Consider the following 16,590-nt stretch of genomic DNA (forward strand, 5'->3'; position numbering starts at 1 on the left):
GATTACTTTTTCTACTAAGTCAATAGATGTTTTTGATAAAATGATTAAAAAAAGAAAGAAAGAAAAAAAAACTTTAGTCGGTTTTTTTCAGGTTTTTCTTTTTCACTTTTGAGATAAATTTAAGACCATCTGTTTAACGTGTCCAAATCCTTTTCATGCTAATAATCAACTTATGCTATACATATTGTCAACCAAAATATTTATAACAAATTAATTAAAAAATGTGACTTTTTTGTAAATAGAATTTACTTTAACTCTTTAAAAGTAATTTAGTATAAAATTGGTTGTCAATTATTTGACGTAAATAATACGTTTTCTCATTTATCATTTATTTATTTGTATTGCTTAGATAGCTGTAATAGTAATATTAAACTTACTAGAAAAACAAGACATAAAACTATAAATGTTATTTCTCTTTATATATTTTATATGAAATTAGGATATTATATATATATATATATATATATATATATGTATTATATTTATTATTGTTATTATAACTATAAAACTAATTAAGAATATTTACAATTTTGGTTGTAGATATGTATGTAGTACGTAGATAATTTTTTTACTATAAATAGTTATTTTATTTAAAAAAATAGCTATATTTCAAAAAAATGGCCAACTTAAAATATATAATTAAATTTAAAATAATTGTTTAAAAGATAAAATTAATAAAATAATTATTTTAATTTGTGAAAAATATTAATTAAAAAATTAAATTAGAAAAAAATGTGTACGCTGTAAAAAGACTCCTTTATATATATATATATATATATATATATATATATATATATATATATATATATATATATATATATATATATATATATATATATATATATATATATATATATATATGGTCTTTTTAACTATGTTTTTGTTTTACTTTTGTTTTTTTTAATCATACTCTAGTTTCTTTTTCTTTTTTGTTTTTTAAAATTTGTGTATATCATTGTGTTTTGTTGTGACTTAAAAGTAGTATTAAGCCTATGGTAAATGGGTTACAAATAAGATGATGAAAATATATGGAAAAAATAAAATAGTCATCACAATCATATTTTATGAAAACTATTATAAGAATTATATTTTTAAAAATGTTTGTTTAAAAATCAAATTTAGGTTCGAAAATGATTTATATGAAATTAAAATATTTACATTAAAGATGTTATTACTTATAATTAAATGTGTAAATTTAATATGAATTTTTTAAAGAAATCCTCTTGAATGAAATAAAAGTATATAAAATATGACATTATTCTTTGATTAATTGTACTTTTAAAAAATATATCTACAAAAGTATTTTTGGGTTAATTATATTTTTTGTTTTTAGATTATACCATAATTTTGATTTTCATTTCTATTTCTATTATATGATAGACGGTGAGTCTATCAACCTTTCATTTTTAGACATGTGATGTATTTTTAAATTATATATATATATATATATTATAATTTTTGTCTCACTTAATAATAAAATATTAATTTAATAATTAATATTATATATATAAAAGAAAAAGTTATTTATTATATTTTTTTATAATATTTTTAATTGTGACTGAATTATTATTATATATATATATATATATATATATATATATATATATATATATATATATATATATATATATATATATATATATATATATATATATATATATATGATCTTTTAGTCATTATACCTTTCAAATTTTTTATTAAATTTTGATAACCTAATCTTTATACTCAAACTAAAAAAAAAAGTATATCAATTAAAAATAAAATAATAAAAGAAAAAATATCCGTAAAAATAAAAACAACACAAATTATCTTTCTTCACAGATTTTGACGTATAATATTTATGATCTGATTATTGAATTAGAAAAATTATTTCTTAAAATTCAAAGAAGCATTATTTATTTGCTCAGCCCTGTCTATATCTACTTATAGTTTTCTATTCTTCAAACCAAAAATAAAAGAAAATGTGTAAAGGAAAAAGAAAAAAACATTTTGTTGTTTGTAGCTACCCGTCTTTTCTTGCGCAATGATAGAAATATATTCTATAAATATACAAGCATAAAAAGTAGTAGAGGCAGACCTAAAAATAAGGAATGGGCAACTTTTAATTCAGGTCAATAATCCTAAAAATAACATGTATGATAAAAATTTAAATATAATTACTTCTAAAATATAAATGAGTTATTTTTGTTTTGTTTATATATATATATATATATATATATATATATATATATATATATTTAATTAGTTAAAAATCAGAACTTTTTCTATCCGATTTTCATCATGGAATAAACGCTTGATTTAATCTCTCAATCTTTAAAAACTAATATTAGTTCTTAAAATTAAGAAATATCAAGTGAGCTTCATTTTCAGTTATATTTTTTGAATTGATTTAGTTTTGAGTATTTGTCTTTAGATGTTTTTTTCTTATTTGTTTAATGGAGCATCTAGTGTAAAAATGATTGATTCTCTCATCAATCATCTCAAAATGTGGTCCATGATTATTAGGCTAAATATTTTCATCCCACCTTATATGGAAGTTTTTATAAACAGAAGACATTCATGACAACCAAACTTTTTTATTGGATTAAATAGAAAATTCATCATGTTTTTAACAAATTAGGTATACAATGCACCTTCAATGCAATGTTATTTGTCCGGTCAAAAAATCCTTAAAGTTACGTTGAGTTAATGAAAATAATACGTCTTGAAACTATATAATGAGTTTTAAGTCTATAATATTGTTTGTCCTAATCAAACATACTTTAAGCTAGAAGTTGATTTTTTTTATATATACTTATGTTTTGGAAAGTGTGAGCGTATTTATATTTAAGAGGGTTAAAGGACATGAAAAAGTGATCTATGTGTTGTACAAATTTTCACATAGTGTTATTTTTCAATTTATTATGTGTTGTATAAATTTTTACACAATGTCATTCATTATGATCGTGATTTTGGGTTAATAAGATGATTATTGAAGTAATGTTTTTAATTGATTATGCATTTTTTTCGACCAAAAATTACATCCATTTATCTTTAAAATTCAAGAACAAACACAATCAAAATTTGGAACATAGTTGAAATCAAAAATTTTACATCATATTTTAAAAGCTAAAAAAATATTTAATCCGTTTATTTTTTATTACATTATTATGAAATTATCAATTTATTTATTTTAGTTTCTCTCCCTAATCCAATCCTGCAGCGATTTTAGGGTGCATATTTATGATTACATTATTTGAATTCCTACCATAATGTTGAACAGCAACCTGCGGACACTTCACGGTGTGTGAGTTGTAAGTTGTAACATGACATCCTTGTTTTCCTTCTATTCCGTACCAATCACACTCTCACCAAACAAACAAACAATTCACAAACCTTTCAATAGGAATGTGTCAATCACATTCTAACAATTTCTTAAATATGTTTTTTTCGTTCTGCCACATACACCTCACTAATTAATACTCCACAAAGTCAAACTTATGCTTAGTTATGAACAAGAAAACGGTATAAACCATAACGACTCTATCATTTACATAATCTATCACCACTAATTAATACTCTTAAATTTAAAAACGGTTACACTCAACATGATTTATAATTAGGGAACAAAAATATTTGAATTAATTTTATTTTCGGTAGGACTACAATACATAGGGTATTAGTTAATTAAAAATGACATAATTATTAGCTACTTGGATTTTTTTTTATTCAAAATAATTATTTTAATTGTAAAATAGTTAAATAGTGTAAATTTAAGGTATAGTAAAATTTAATAATGAAATATAATTATTACAGCAGTTGAATTTTTTGAATAAAATTGAAGAGGGAAGGGAACAAGACACGGACGCACGCAACAGTAACACTTTCTCTTTCTCTTTCCTTATCAAGGCACGATCCAAGTCAGGGTGGGCCCCACAATGAACCACCTACCCCACACTTCACACGTGGGCCCGACCACGACTCCTTCATTCACTTCTTCTCTTCCTTACTTCGCTTCCAGTTTCCGAAACCGCTACCTCATTCACTCACCACCGTCTTCTCCATGGCGTCGAACCGAAACGGCGTCCAAAGAGGAAGCGCCAAGTTCGATCGCCCTCTCAAGCCCCGCCCCCGCCCCTCCTCCCCCTCGCCGGGATCCGCCCTGCGCCGCGCCAACCCCGCCGCCAGAAACGCCGACGCCGGTCAGTCCTTTTCACAACCCTAGACTCTTACAAACACATAGGGAGTGTGTGTTTGAATTTACGAGTGTGGTAGGTGGAGAGAGTGTAATGAAGCTCTAACTAACTGGTAACCACGTTTAGGTCGCAATAATGAAGCTCGCTCCTTCTCTATTTGTGGATGATTATGATTGTGACTTTTCGTATGGCCTACAATTGTGATAGTTCGTTACTTCGGAGAGCGATTGCTTAAGATACGCCTCATTTTGTTCATATTTTTTTGAACACTCATTGCTCGGTGTTTCGGTGTTTATGTTCTGGTCTTCAATGTGTGGAATATCTGTTTTTTTGGAAATTTATTCTTTTAGTTAGTTAGATGGAGCAGAAGCAAGCTTTGGATGTGGTAGGACCAACCGTTTAGTTGTTTTGCTCTGGAGTGTGGACATTGTTTAGTTAATGATCCACTTCGCGTGTATTTTAGATCTGGATTTTTGATATGCTACGTGGTTTGAGCTTGGGGTGAAGATGCGAGTGGTCTAAGTCAATCTCAAGAGTTGTATGTTAGCGGGTTTGGGGTGAATGTCACAATCCCAATTAATTGGAAATCCTAATATCCAGACCCAGATGACATAGGTCATATTTTCATTTCTTGGAAGGTTAGTCCCAAAGTAGCATCTTGTGGTTATGTTCAGCTTGTCTGGAACTTGCTGTTGTAGTGAAGAGAAGAATCCATTCCTTAAAGCCTGATTGATGTTGGGTGGCAGCCTATACTTTAATAGGGTTTTCCTGTTCATGCCAATATGATATGAGACTCACTGACTGAAGCTCTGGAGGACTCCTTTCGTGGTTGGGAGAGGATCAACTAGGTTTTGGTACCGTTTGATGTAGAGGAGAAACCACTCCTAAAATCCTGGAAAATAACACAATTCAGGGTAGATCCTTTACTTTAAATAGAGGTTCCTAAGAAGGGTTTTGGTATTAACATCAGTGAAAAAGGCTACAAAACAGCTCATTGTATGAGGAGGGTGTAGTATTTAAGGGCCCCTGTATGGCCACCAGTAATTCTTGAATTCTAGATAGGGCCTAGAAGTTTAGTTTCCTGGCAGCATTGTTATACTTGTACTTTTTTATATTTTGAGTGAAAGCTAATGCTTGAAAACAAAATGGTTATTAAAAATTGTTCCCGCTATTTTTCTATCTGGTATGGGGGTATTACTATAGTACACTTGTCATGCTATCATTTCTTTGTACAGTGCCAGGAAGAGTTCGGGTGGCTGTAAGATTGAGACCGCGAAATGCTGAAGAAATGATGGCTGATGCCGATTTTGCTGATTGTGTTGAATTACAACCAGAGGTACGTTCGCTCTATTTAATTTACTATTAATTGTGGATGTTTTGTTTCTCTTTGCTTTATAGATATCTTGGATTGTTTTATGCACGGATCTTGTTTAATGTAAGCCTTTTGTGTTTTTACTGTCCTTCAGCTTAAAAGACTGAAACTTCGTAGAAACAATTGGGATTCTGACACATATGAGTTTGATGAGGTGCTTACTGAATTTGCATCACAGAAACGTGTCTATGAAGTTGTGGCTAAGCCAGTTGTGGAGGTCTGTTGTACTGGTGCATATCCTAATTGTTCGTGAACATCTTTACTGAGATACCCTTATCCAGTTCTGCTTAATGTTAATGATTTTAGGATTTGATGACATCATTCCTAGGTTTAATTGTTAATGGATTCTATCCATTGCCATATTTCTTCAATACTCTATAGCTTAACACGTTTTTGATGTCTGGTTTGTAGAGTGTTCTTGATGGTTATAATGGGACTGTGATGGCTTATGGTCAAACTGGAACTGGGAAAACATTTACACTTGGACGACTAGGGGAAGTTGATGCTTCTGATCGTGGTATCATGGTCCGTTCCATGGAGGATATTTTTGCTGACTTGTCACCCAATACTGATTCTGTCACAGTCTCGTATCTGCAGGTTGATACTTACATGTGCATTACTGCTTTTTGCATCATTATTACTTTTATCTTCTAGTGGCCATTGTGTTTTGTTTCATTTTGTTTGATCAAGAAAGTGTTATTTGTTTTATATTATAACCATTCTAGGCTATTTTACTCATTATGTCTGCAAAAAATGTGTAGCTTTACATGGAGACTCTCCAGGATTTGCTTAATCCAGCAAATGATAATATTCCTATAGTGGAAGATCCAAGAAGTGGTGATGTATCTATGCCTGGGGCAACTCTTGTAGAAATCACAGACCAACATAGTTTTCTGGAGCTGTTAAGAGTAGGGGAAGCTAATCGAATTGCTGCTAACACAAAATTGAATACTGAATCTTCTCGCAGTCATGCTATTCTGATGGTGAAAGAATATTCCCTGTTTGGATTACCTTTTCTGTTCTTTGTCTTTGATTCCAAACATCACAAATCAAGGAAACTAGTTATTCACTGTTTTTTGTTTCTTAAAAATAATATCCAATCTTGATAAGTTTATCGTTTCTCACACAGGTTCATATTAAGAGGTCTGTCTTGGAAAGTGAAGATATTGTATCTAGTCAAAATGGTGATGCCTCTCATTTGACTAAACCTTCAAAACCACTTGTTCGGAAGAGCAAGTTGGTTGTGGTAGACTTGGCAGGTTCAGAACGTGTCCATAAGTCAGGTGTGTGCTGAACTTAAAAGCTGTCTATATGTGTAAATCTAGGTGGCATAAATAAATTGTTCTTGTGAAATTGTCTGAAAGTGGCTTCTCCATGAAGCATTTGTTGTGTTAGCATGCATGAAGAATACTGGAAAGTGGGAGGAAAACTCATTCAAATGAGCAGGAAGAAAAACTATGAGAAATAGTTGCAAATGGCCCATAAATGTCCCCAGATGAGTGAGAAATAAAATGGGGGCAGGAGAGAATAATTCAAGTTGGTGGGAAAAAATGTAAATAGGTGGGAATAATGATGAAAATGGGTGAAGACAATTCAATCAAATGGTCAAGGTAAAATGGCTAAAAAATAATTGAAATAACGGGAAAAATGCATGTGAAAATATTGAAATGGTTGGGAAAATGCATGAGAAAATGTTTTGTTTGATTACTTTTTAAATTATAAAATATATAATAATAGAATAACTACAATAAACTTGTTATATAAACAATAACATTTTTTTGTTGTGACTATTTATTTTGTTTCAGGCTTTAAATAATATAATATTTATAAATAATATTATAATAATATCACAGTATAAGTATACCACATGTGTTAATATTGATATAATTATTATAATAATGTCATAAATAGTATAAAATATATGATGTGATAGTTTTGAGAAGGAACAGTTGCTTTCTGCCAGCATCCTGAATGATAATAGAGATATTTTAGAAAAGTGTCATTCATTTTATTCTGGTATCGACATTCTTGTGGAGGAAAAGTTGGAAACAACCGTTGGTTTTACAGTGTTTGTTGTTTTTAAGATTTTGTGAAGGAATGTTTTCTCTATTTCCTTCACAAAATTTTGAAAATAGGGATAAACGTAAACAGTGTGATATTTTTGTAAGTATTAGTAAAAGCATATTACTTGAAAATACAAATTGTAAAAAAGCCATTACCCTTTTAGGGTGTGTTTACTTTGATAAAATGTTTTTTTAATTTTTAGCTTTCACTTTTAATTACAAAAGTGTCTTGTTTTCATTTTTGTGTTCAATACTTGTGTAGGTAATAGTGAAAATGTTTTTTTTTTCTTCTTGCTTTTACTGTTTTATATACAAATCTTCGAAAATAGGAAAGAATAAAATAAAATGGCATTTTTAATTCAAGAGGAAACAAAAAATGAAAATACAAACCCATCCTCAGACCAAACAAGCTTTAGTATTCCCTGTTTCCTGTGGCCTTTGAATTGAAATTTGTATGTTCATTTAGTGATAGTCCCCTTACCTTACCTTGTTAGTTTCTGTCATTATGTTGATATGTGCAGAAACTTTTGATTTTTAACCCTTTTTCCTCACCAGGAAGTGAAGGGCACATGCTAGAGGAAGCTAAATCTATCAATCTTTCACTTAGTTCACTGGGAAAATGTATTAATGCTCTAGCAGAGAATAATGCTCATGTTCCATTTCGTGATTCAAAGCTTACTAGAATGCTTCGAGACTCTTTTGGCGGTAAGAGGCCATAATTTGTTGTTTAGATATCTTAGTATCATATCATATCCTCCTGTTCTTCAACATGACAAGATAAACAAATTGAGTGTGATGTCCTTTATGGTTTACAAATCTGGTTTCTTAAATCCTTGATGGACATATTTATGGTATCTTTGTCTTAGTCTTTGTACCAGATGCCAATAGTCTTCTTGGACACTCTTTCTATTTGCTTTCTGATCATCTGCAGGCACAGCTAGGACTTCATTGATTGTGACTATTGGCCCATCACCACGTCATCGAGGAGAGACTTCTAGTACCATATTGTTTGGTCAAAGGGTCAGTTTCTTCATTTAGATTTGTACTTTCATAAATGTGGACATTCATTCTATATGAACTAAATATCAATATTAAGTTTATTCTCATTAAGATCTGTTTCATCGTGTGTATTTATATTTCTTATTGTTATGTTAGTGTTGGAATGTCTTTTGAAAAATCACTGTTAAGATTTCTAGCATTAAAAGTTAATAATACTGGCACAATTCATTAATTTAATCCCCTTAGATTCAACTGTGCGTCCTTGTGCCATTTATTAACTACTCATGCTGGCATATTAATTTGCTCTTTTGTTAGTAGAGCCAATTTTTGACCTTAGTTATCATGATCATCATTATAAGCAAATGATTTATTGAGAGAAAGGAGGTTTGAATTCTAGAGGGTAACTCCATAAATTAATCCAAGAACAAAAGTTAAAAATTAAGAACAAAAAACGTGCCGCTGGACACCAGCTCGGAAAATTTACTAAAGAATACCCGCATGTCCTTAAGCATAACACAGAGCAGCTAAGTGCAGTACTCTACACAAAATTATCTCCTAAGGTAACAATTGACCAGTGAAAATTCTAGCTTTTCTTCCCATATACAAATGTTTTAACCTTTGAGGGAGTGATTGATTTCCTAAGGAGGGAGTTACGCTGCTGGATGAAGTGAGAAAATGCATGATAGGATTTACATAAAAAACATCTGGAGTGTCAAGTGACCTAATCCTCTGGTCTAAGTTTGAATAGATGTGGACAGAGTATAACAAGGTTAGAGGAGATTGTCAATCAGAGAATTAGAAGAGATTGTCAATCAGAGAATTTCCTATTATTCAAATTTCTGAGAAACATAAAATTTCTAGAAATAGAATTGGAAAGAAGGTAGAGTCTATGAAGCGTTTCAGAAAAAGGAACATCTCTCACATTGGTGTTTTTTGAAAGTAAATTTAGATTTAACTCAATTTTATAAAATTGGGTTGTAACAAGAGGTTTTCAATTGTGTGCATATTATAACTTGATCATATTTCTAGTCGATGTGAAATTTCTTTCAAACCCTCACACCAGGGATTGGACATGTGGAATCTTGGACTAGATATTTTTTGTGGTTTGACAACACCTTGATTGTGGGTGGAACTAGGGATGGCAAAAATACCCGTGCCTGCAGATATCCGCGGATAAAATCCGTGACGGATAGTTACTACCCGTGGGTATTTATTACCCGCGGGTAGTGGGTAGCGGGTATTTTAATATCCGGTTATAAACGGGTTGGGTACGGGTATCATACTATCCGTACCCACGGGTACCCGTTACCCGCAAAAAATTAAAATTAAAATTTAATTTATATTTTATTAAGTTAAATTTAATTAAAATTAGAAGTAACAATATATTTTATTATGTCAAATTTAATTATAATCATAATTATAATTATAATTATAATTATAATTTAATTTTTATAATTTTATATTAAAAAATTTATAAAATACATATTTTTTTAAATATTTGCGGGTATCGGGTATCCACGGGTACCCACGGGTTTTAAAAATATCCGCAGGTATTTTTTAAGCGGATACCCGGCGGGTAAACGGGCGGGTAACGGGTGGATTGTTTTTTAGCGGGTCGGGTACGGGTATCATAGTATCTGTGCCCGACCCGACCCGTTGCCATCCCTAGGTGGAACAATAGGCCCAAAAACCTTATTAGGTTAGAGCCTGAGTTCATTTTAGAAATGGAATTTGGCCAAACTCAATGTTACAAAATGGGATTGTAAAGTGAAGTTTGCACCAACTGTATACTATAATTTAACAATATCTCTAGTTGATGTGAGATTTCTAACAAGTGTCATCCCAAACTTTAATGTGTGAACCATCTCCAAATTCAAGAACAGAGAAGACCGAAAGAAGCATAATTTCTCAACCTTAAAAGTTAATTTCTAGGGCTGGCAAGTAATGCTTCACTGTTGCATTGGCATACCACTGATAAGAATGCAAATCATATTTCATTATGATTATTTTATCATAATGGTCATTATCATTTATAATGAATTCTTTTTGGTGATAATTGATATGGTTTTGTGTTTTTGTGACAGAGATTAACACATTTTTGTTTCATCAGGCTATGAAAGTTGAGAATATGCTGAAAATAAAGGAGGAATTTGATTATAAAAGCTTGTCTCGTAAGCTTGAGGTACAATTAGATAAGCTTATTGCAGAAAATGAAAGGCAGCAGAAATCTTTTGAGGATGAAGTTGACAAAATAAATTTGGAGGCACAATGTCGAATTTCCGAGGTTGAGAGGAACTTTGCTGATGCATTGGAGGTTTGTCATATGACCCATATGAAAGATCTTGACTACAAATTACAGTAAATTTTAAGCCAAAGTCTTTGTGGTTTTTAACTGTTTTGTAATTGTATACATAATGCTGTATACTAATAATGTAGGGTTTACATATTGTTAAAGTATGTGATTGAGGATCATTATTATTTATTTAACTCTTTCTAATTGGTTTTAGGCATTGTTCTAGCTTATCTTGTGAACAGAACGTAAAGACAATGAGTAATTCTGGGCTAGGCCTTAGTTATGCTGGATTGATGTCTTGTTGAGGAAGTATGGATTCTGCTAAGTGTTATTTCTTAAAAATGTCTCAGACAGATTGTTTTGAGGTTAAAAATGATCAATTTAAAATCAAAGGGTTTCTGCGTGGCTGGAGTACTTTTATGAAGATTGTATGTTTTTGAATGTCATATTTTCTGGACGAAGTGTTTTAGGATGGATATAATGTGAGACTTGTACGTTATCCTTGTTCAAATTTGATCATTTTGGTATCAAATGTTCTTTTATATGCCTTTTTGTAGTGCTGTCTCTATATCTTTAGTCTCTATTATTAACCAAGTATTAGACATCGTGCAAAACCTTTATGCCCTATTCTGTGGAAAACTTAAGTCACCGAAGAGGCTAATTTTTAGGATTTTTGGGGCAACATCTCAATTGTTTTCTCAATGTCTTATATGGAGTTTTATGATTGTACCCTGTAGAAAGAGAGACTGAAATGTCAGATGGAGTACATGGAATTGGTAAAGGAGTTGGAGCAGAAGTTGGTCTTGAATCAAGAAAGACATGACTGCAATAGTTCTGTGGCTGATAATGGAGAGGTATATTCCTTTTTAAATAATATTAACACTCTGCAAATCTTGAAGGTGGATTTTTGTTCCACTGTTTTTGAAAGTTATTGGTCGCATATATTTTGAGACATCATTGTTTGTTACTGTTTTCACATTCAGCATTTTTGGTTAATGTTGGTTGCTGGCTGTGTCCTAAGTCTCTGGGACCAATCTTGATTTATTTCTTTATAAGTATTTGTAGAATGAACCTAATTTTTTGGTTATGTCCAAGTATGCTATTGTTTGGTACGTTTGGTTGGAATGAACATTTGTATTTCCGGAAATATGAATATTTTTCCTGACTCGTACTTGATACAGTAAGAGGTATAAATTGGAAAGGGAAAAAAAAATCTATACACCAATCTTAGCACTGAAAATCAGGATAATATTTTCCTTGTAAATGCTGTAACTAAATAAGCAGAAGGAATAATATAGTTTCTAATTACAAATAATTCAGATATGATCTGGACTCAATAAAAATCTGTGATTCTGATTGGTTTGGGCAATCTCCAACAGTCCCCCTCAATCCGGGTGGAAGATATCTATCATTCTCAGATTGGATTTGATGCTATCGTGTGTGTTCCTTGGAGAGCCTTACTCTCAATTTTAACTACATTGTTTAACATCTTTCGGGGTGTATTTTGTTCATGTTGAAGAGAGGTCTATGTTTTCTTTTATATTTTTTCTTTCATCTACATTGTTTCCTTTATACAAAGATACACACACACAATAAGAAAAATATTAGAATAGAAATCATCCTGCTATCTCATTTTTGTCTGTCTGCTGTCTGGGATTGACTTGTATGATCTCAACATGTCACAATAGAAACTCAAAAGGAGATAAAATATGAATTCATTAATGTGTCTTTGTTCATCAAAGTTAATCTTTTGTGATTGTTGTTTCATGACAAATTTTTATATTAAGCAATAATTTATTTTAGGATTTTTCTTACCAGTCTTGTGGTAAATTCGATACTGTAATTTACGCATCAGTCTTCATTAGTCCCAATGTCATTGTTTTAACAATTGCCTGATTGAATCGCTGCTTTGAGCTATTATTTTTATCTTTTATTTGTGGTTTTAATTATTTAGCTATTTGTGCCTTTTTGGCACAGGGGCCCGCATCATCTTCAGCAGGTGAAGTTACTGAGGTCAAAATGCTGCTTGAAACCGAAAGAAGTCGGAGGAAGGCAGCTGAAGAAGAGGTAGAACATCTAAAAAATCAACTGGGGAAACACACACAAACACAGGTGAGATTCAGTTAAATGGCTAACTTTTCTTTTTCTTCATCTATCTAGAATGTTTTTATACTATACTAAAATCTTTTATGTATACTAGGCAGGAGATGCAGAAGTTGTAAAGCTTCGCAACATCTTGGAGGATGAGGCTAATCAGAAAAAAAGACTTGAAGAAGAAATAATAATATTGAGAAGTCAATTATTGCAATTGAACTTTGAAGCTGACCAGGTATTTGTTTTATGTTGACTAAAATTTGAGCATTCAGGATATTCTTTAGTAATAAACTTTAGCTTGGATCGTAATTCCATGCATTGAGTCATTGACTTTGCTTTGGTTTAATGAAAGTGGCCATAAAATGCACAATACTCTTCAGTATTTAATTTTGTAGAGAATTCTTGTAACAAGCCCAACCAGAGCACCAAATATAGGTCCTAAACATAATTTCATTCTGAACTAATGAGGTAGTCGATGTTGTCAAATCAAGATTCTTTGATCTTTCCATTGTTTCTAGCTGTATGTTACATTATGTTCTTTTTACTTAAATTTGAATCTTTGGTATAGTATGATACAATTTTACGTTTATAGATGAGAAGGTGTTTGGAAAATGGAAGTTCTGGGAGCACATTTTCTGCAATGGATTCCTCCCGGCATCCCCAATTCAAGGACACTGCAAATGGTCAGAAGTCATCTGTTGCTACTCTCTTTGAGCAAGGTATGAGTTCTTTTGAGTTATAACTGAAACATTCCATCATATCCGTGTTAAAGACTCAAATTATTTTAACAGTTGGACTGCAAAAGATTTTGTCATTGCTGGAGTCAGATGATGCCAATGTACGAATTCATGCTGTGAAAGTGGTAGCCAACCTAGCTGCAGAAGGTTGAAGCTAATCTCATCTTAAGGCTCTATATTCGATCATCTACTTTCTGTGAATTTTTTTCTGGCAATGATTACAATTGTTAAAACAGTTGTTGTTGAGTTAGGAGTCTGTTTAGTTTCAGAAAAAAAAATTCTGTTTTCGTTTCCTATTTTCAGAAAAAATAATAATGTATATAGAAAATTGTTTCATAAACAAACAGTCCCTGTCTATCTTTTATGTTCATTGTCTTCTGATAGTTGTATATATCGCAGCGTGATTTATTTTTTAAATCATGGTAGATATTGTATTGGTTATAATTTATCCGGAAAATTCTACTATTTTTTTTTTCAATTTTTTTTTTGAAAAGCAACTGTATTAGTTTTCCATAAAATTCGTCTTCTTGTTTTCACTGTCCACTAGACGATTCTTTCTTTCTACACTTTCTCTGCACTGGTACATTCCAAAGACCAAGACTGAGCTCGTTTTGTTATATGCTCATGTATCTTTTCTTATGTCTAGTATTTCTTATAGTAGTTTTTCTCAATCTGATATGCAGAGGCTAATCAAAAGAGAATTGTTGAGGCTGGAGGGCTTACTTCCTTGCTGATGCTTCTTCGAAGATATGAGGATGAAACTGTTCGCAGAGTAGCTGCTGGGGCAATTGCCAATCTTGCTATGAATGGTGAATGTCGTTAGTAGATATTTTTTTCATGTCATAGACAATTGGATCTTGCTTATCACTTTGGTACTACCTCAGTTTATTTGTGGTTGTGCATTTGGCTAATGTTACAATTGTTTTTGTTTTGCTTTCTTTTGTTAAATCAGAAGCGAATCAAGAACTTATTATGGCTGAAGGAGGAATTACTCTGTTATCAATGACTGCATCTGATGCTGAAGATCCACAAACACTTCGAATGGTTGCTGGGGCAATTGCTAACTTATGTGGAAATGGTACAGTTTGTTGTTTTTTTGCAAGTCATTTATTTATGTCGATAAATGCATGAAAATATAATTTTAGCAATTAGATAAATTAAATTTGGATAGTTTCTTCAAACCACACTATGATGGTGATGTAATCTCCATTATTGGCTACTAATAGTTTCTTTGGACATTTGTTTGTACCACGTGCTTGTGGGTTGAGAAATTGAAATCTTTTTTGGCATTTCTTTGTGAACATAAGGCCAAACATGGGTTTGAATGGAATACTGAATTTTTTTCTCTCGCGATAATTATTCTCCTCAAACAATCATCATGTTAAAATCATTTTCAAATGAAGATATCTAAATATAAATTACTTTAGCCCACATTTAAGGGAACTCAATTTTGTCAAGATTATCTAAAATTGTAATGGCCAACGCTCAGAAAAATGCCAACTAATCCTGAATAGTCTGCACTGCCCTCGCTGATATTTACCCCTTTATACATGAACCTTGCCCACATTCTACTTTCTTGTGTTATCTGACTTCGTATTATATAAAACCAGTTGAGAATTCTTCATTCAGTACAGATGGCACTTTAGTAGATTTTGTATTTGAAATCATTGTATTTCCATGAATATATATTTTTCTGTAGGTTTCATATTTTTGTTTTCCATGTTCTTCAGATAGAATATTGATGACTCTGAGATCCCAGGGAGGTATTAAGGCTTTACTGGGAATCGTAAGATGTGGACATCCCGATGTCCTTTCCCAAGTTGCACGAGGAATTGCAAACTTCGCAAAATGCGAGTCTCGAGCTTCTAATCAAGGTCTACTTTTTCTCCATATTATTCTCAACACTTAGAACACTAAGCTTCAAGTCAGATAGAAAATACACTAAATAGTTACTAAAGAACGTCACCAAAAAAATTCAGTCCTGCAATGATTATTTAAAGATGTATTTAATGTTTCTAAGCAAGCATTAGTCACTGAAAACTTCAAACTTCAAACCTTACAATTATAGTTCTGTTCTCACAGGGATAAAAAGTGGCAGATCTTTCTTGATAGAAGATGGTGCACTTCCGTGGATAGTACAAAATGCTAATAATGAAGCTGCACCAATCAGGCGTCACATAGAGCTTGCGCTCTGCCACTTGGCACAGCATGGTAACGAGACTTCTCATCATGTTTCAGTTTTTCATAATACATCATTTCAATGTTTAAATTGTGATGTTATAAAATAAAACATTACAGAAGTGAATGCAAAGGACCTGGTTAGTGGAGGTGCTCTCTGGGAACTTGTTCGAATTTCACGAGATTGTTCACGAGAGGATATACGGAATCTTGCTCGTCGGACTCTCAGTTCTGTCTCAACATTCAAATCTGAATTGCGACGCCTACGAGTAGATTATTGATTATGAATCTGCGCATTTATTGTTCCACAGCTTGTGAGGCACGTACTTGATAATAGTTCCACCTTGCTATTTTTGTGATAAGAGAAGCAGCAAGGGTTTAGCATGTACTTGTTATGTAGCCATTACTGACCAGAATGAATGTATGTATAATTGATAGAGGGGGAAATTTGAGGTTTTGTGGCAGGGCAGAGAAGAAATGGTGAAAATATGTTGTTTAACATTGGTTTCTCAAATTTTGACCACCACAAATTCCATAGAGCTGCCCAATATTGTTATTTGTAATTGATTATTGATTTGTGTAAGTAATGAAAATCATCATTCTAATTCTTGCCCATGTTATATGATTCCATTTGATCTTAATTATCACTATAAATTCTTTGAGATTATCTCAGCAACTT

The 16,590-nt window shown here is 31.7% G+C and overlaps 1 protein-coding gene across 1 annotated transcript; it reads left to right on the forward strand.

Annotated features, from left to right (window-relative positions):
* Positions 1 to 3,999: 3,999 nt before the first annotated feature.
* On the forward strand, positions 4,000 to 16,516 carry ARK2 (armadillo repeat kinesin 2). Its single transcript, XM_028073086.2, has 19 exons — positions 4,000 to 4,181; positions 5,411 to 5,511; positions 5,642 to 5,764; positions 5,959 to 6,144; positions 6,309 to 6,530; positions 6,677 to 6,830; positions 8,166 to 8,315; positions 8,542 to 8,630; positions 10,720 to 10,923; positions 11,640 to 11,756; positions 12,880 to 13,014; positions 13,103 to 13,231; positions 13,589 to 13,715; positions 13,788 to 13,880; positions 14,417 to 14,542; positions 14,686 to 14,811; positions 15,464 to 15,607; positions 15,816 to 15,944; positions 16,032 to 16,516. Exons 1-19 carry the CDS (start codon positions 4,043 to 4,045, stop codon positions 16,190 to 16,192), a joined length of 2,655 nt encoding a protein of 884 aa, XP_027928887.1. The 5' UTR covers positions 4,000 to 4,042; the 3' UTR covers positions 16,193 to 16,516.
* The last annotated feature ends 74 nt before the right edge of the window (positions 16,517 to 16,590 follow it).

The sequence above is a fragment of the Vigna unguiculata genome, chromosome 5 (genome assembly GCF_037176805.1).
Source record: "Vigna unguiculata cultivar grain cowpea cultivar isolate G323 ecotype 2 chromosome 5, ASM3717680v1, whole genome shotgun sequence".
Classification (NCBI taxonomy): domain Eukaryota; kingdom Viridiplantae; phylum Streptophyta; class Magnoliopsida; order Fabales; family Fabaceae; genus Vigna; species Vigna unguiculata.

Bases quoted from the DNA above. Each gene is read 5' to 3' on its own strand.
- ARK2 (XM_028073086.2), top strand. From the start codon at position 4,043: ATGGCGTCGAACCGAAACGGCGTCCAAAGAGGAAGCGCCAAGTTCGAT. The intron at 6,831-8,165 runs GTGTGTGCTGAA...TTTCCTCACCAG, and splicing joins AGAACGTGTCCATAAGTCAG to GAAGTGAAGGGCACATGCTA. The intron at 14,812-15,463 runs GTACAGTTTGTT...CATGTTCTTCAG, and splicing joins TGCTAACTTATGTGGAAATG to ATAGAATATTGATGACTCTG.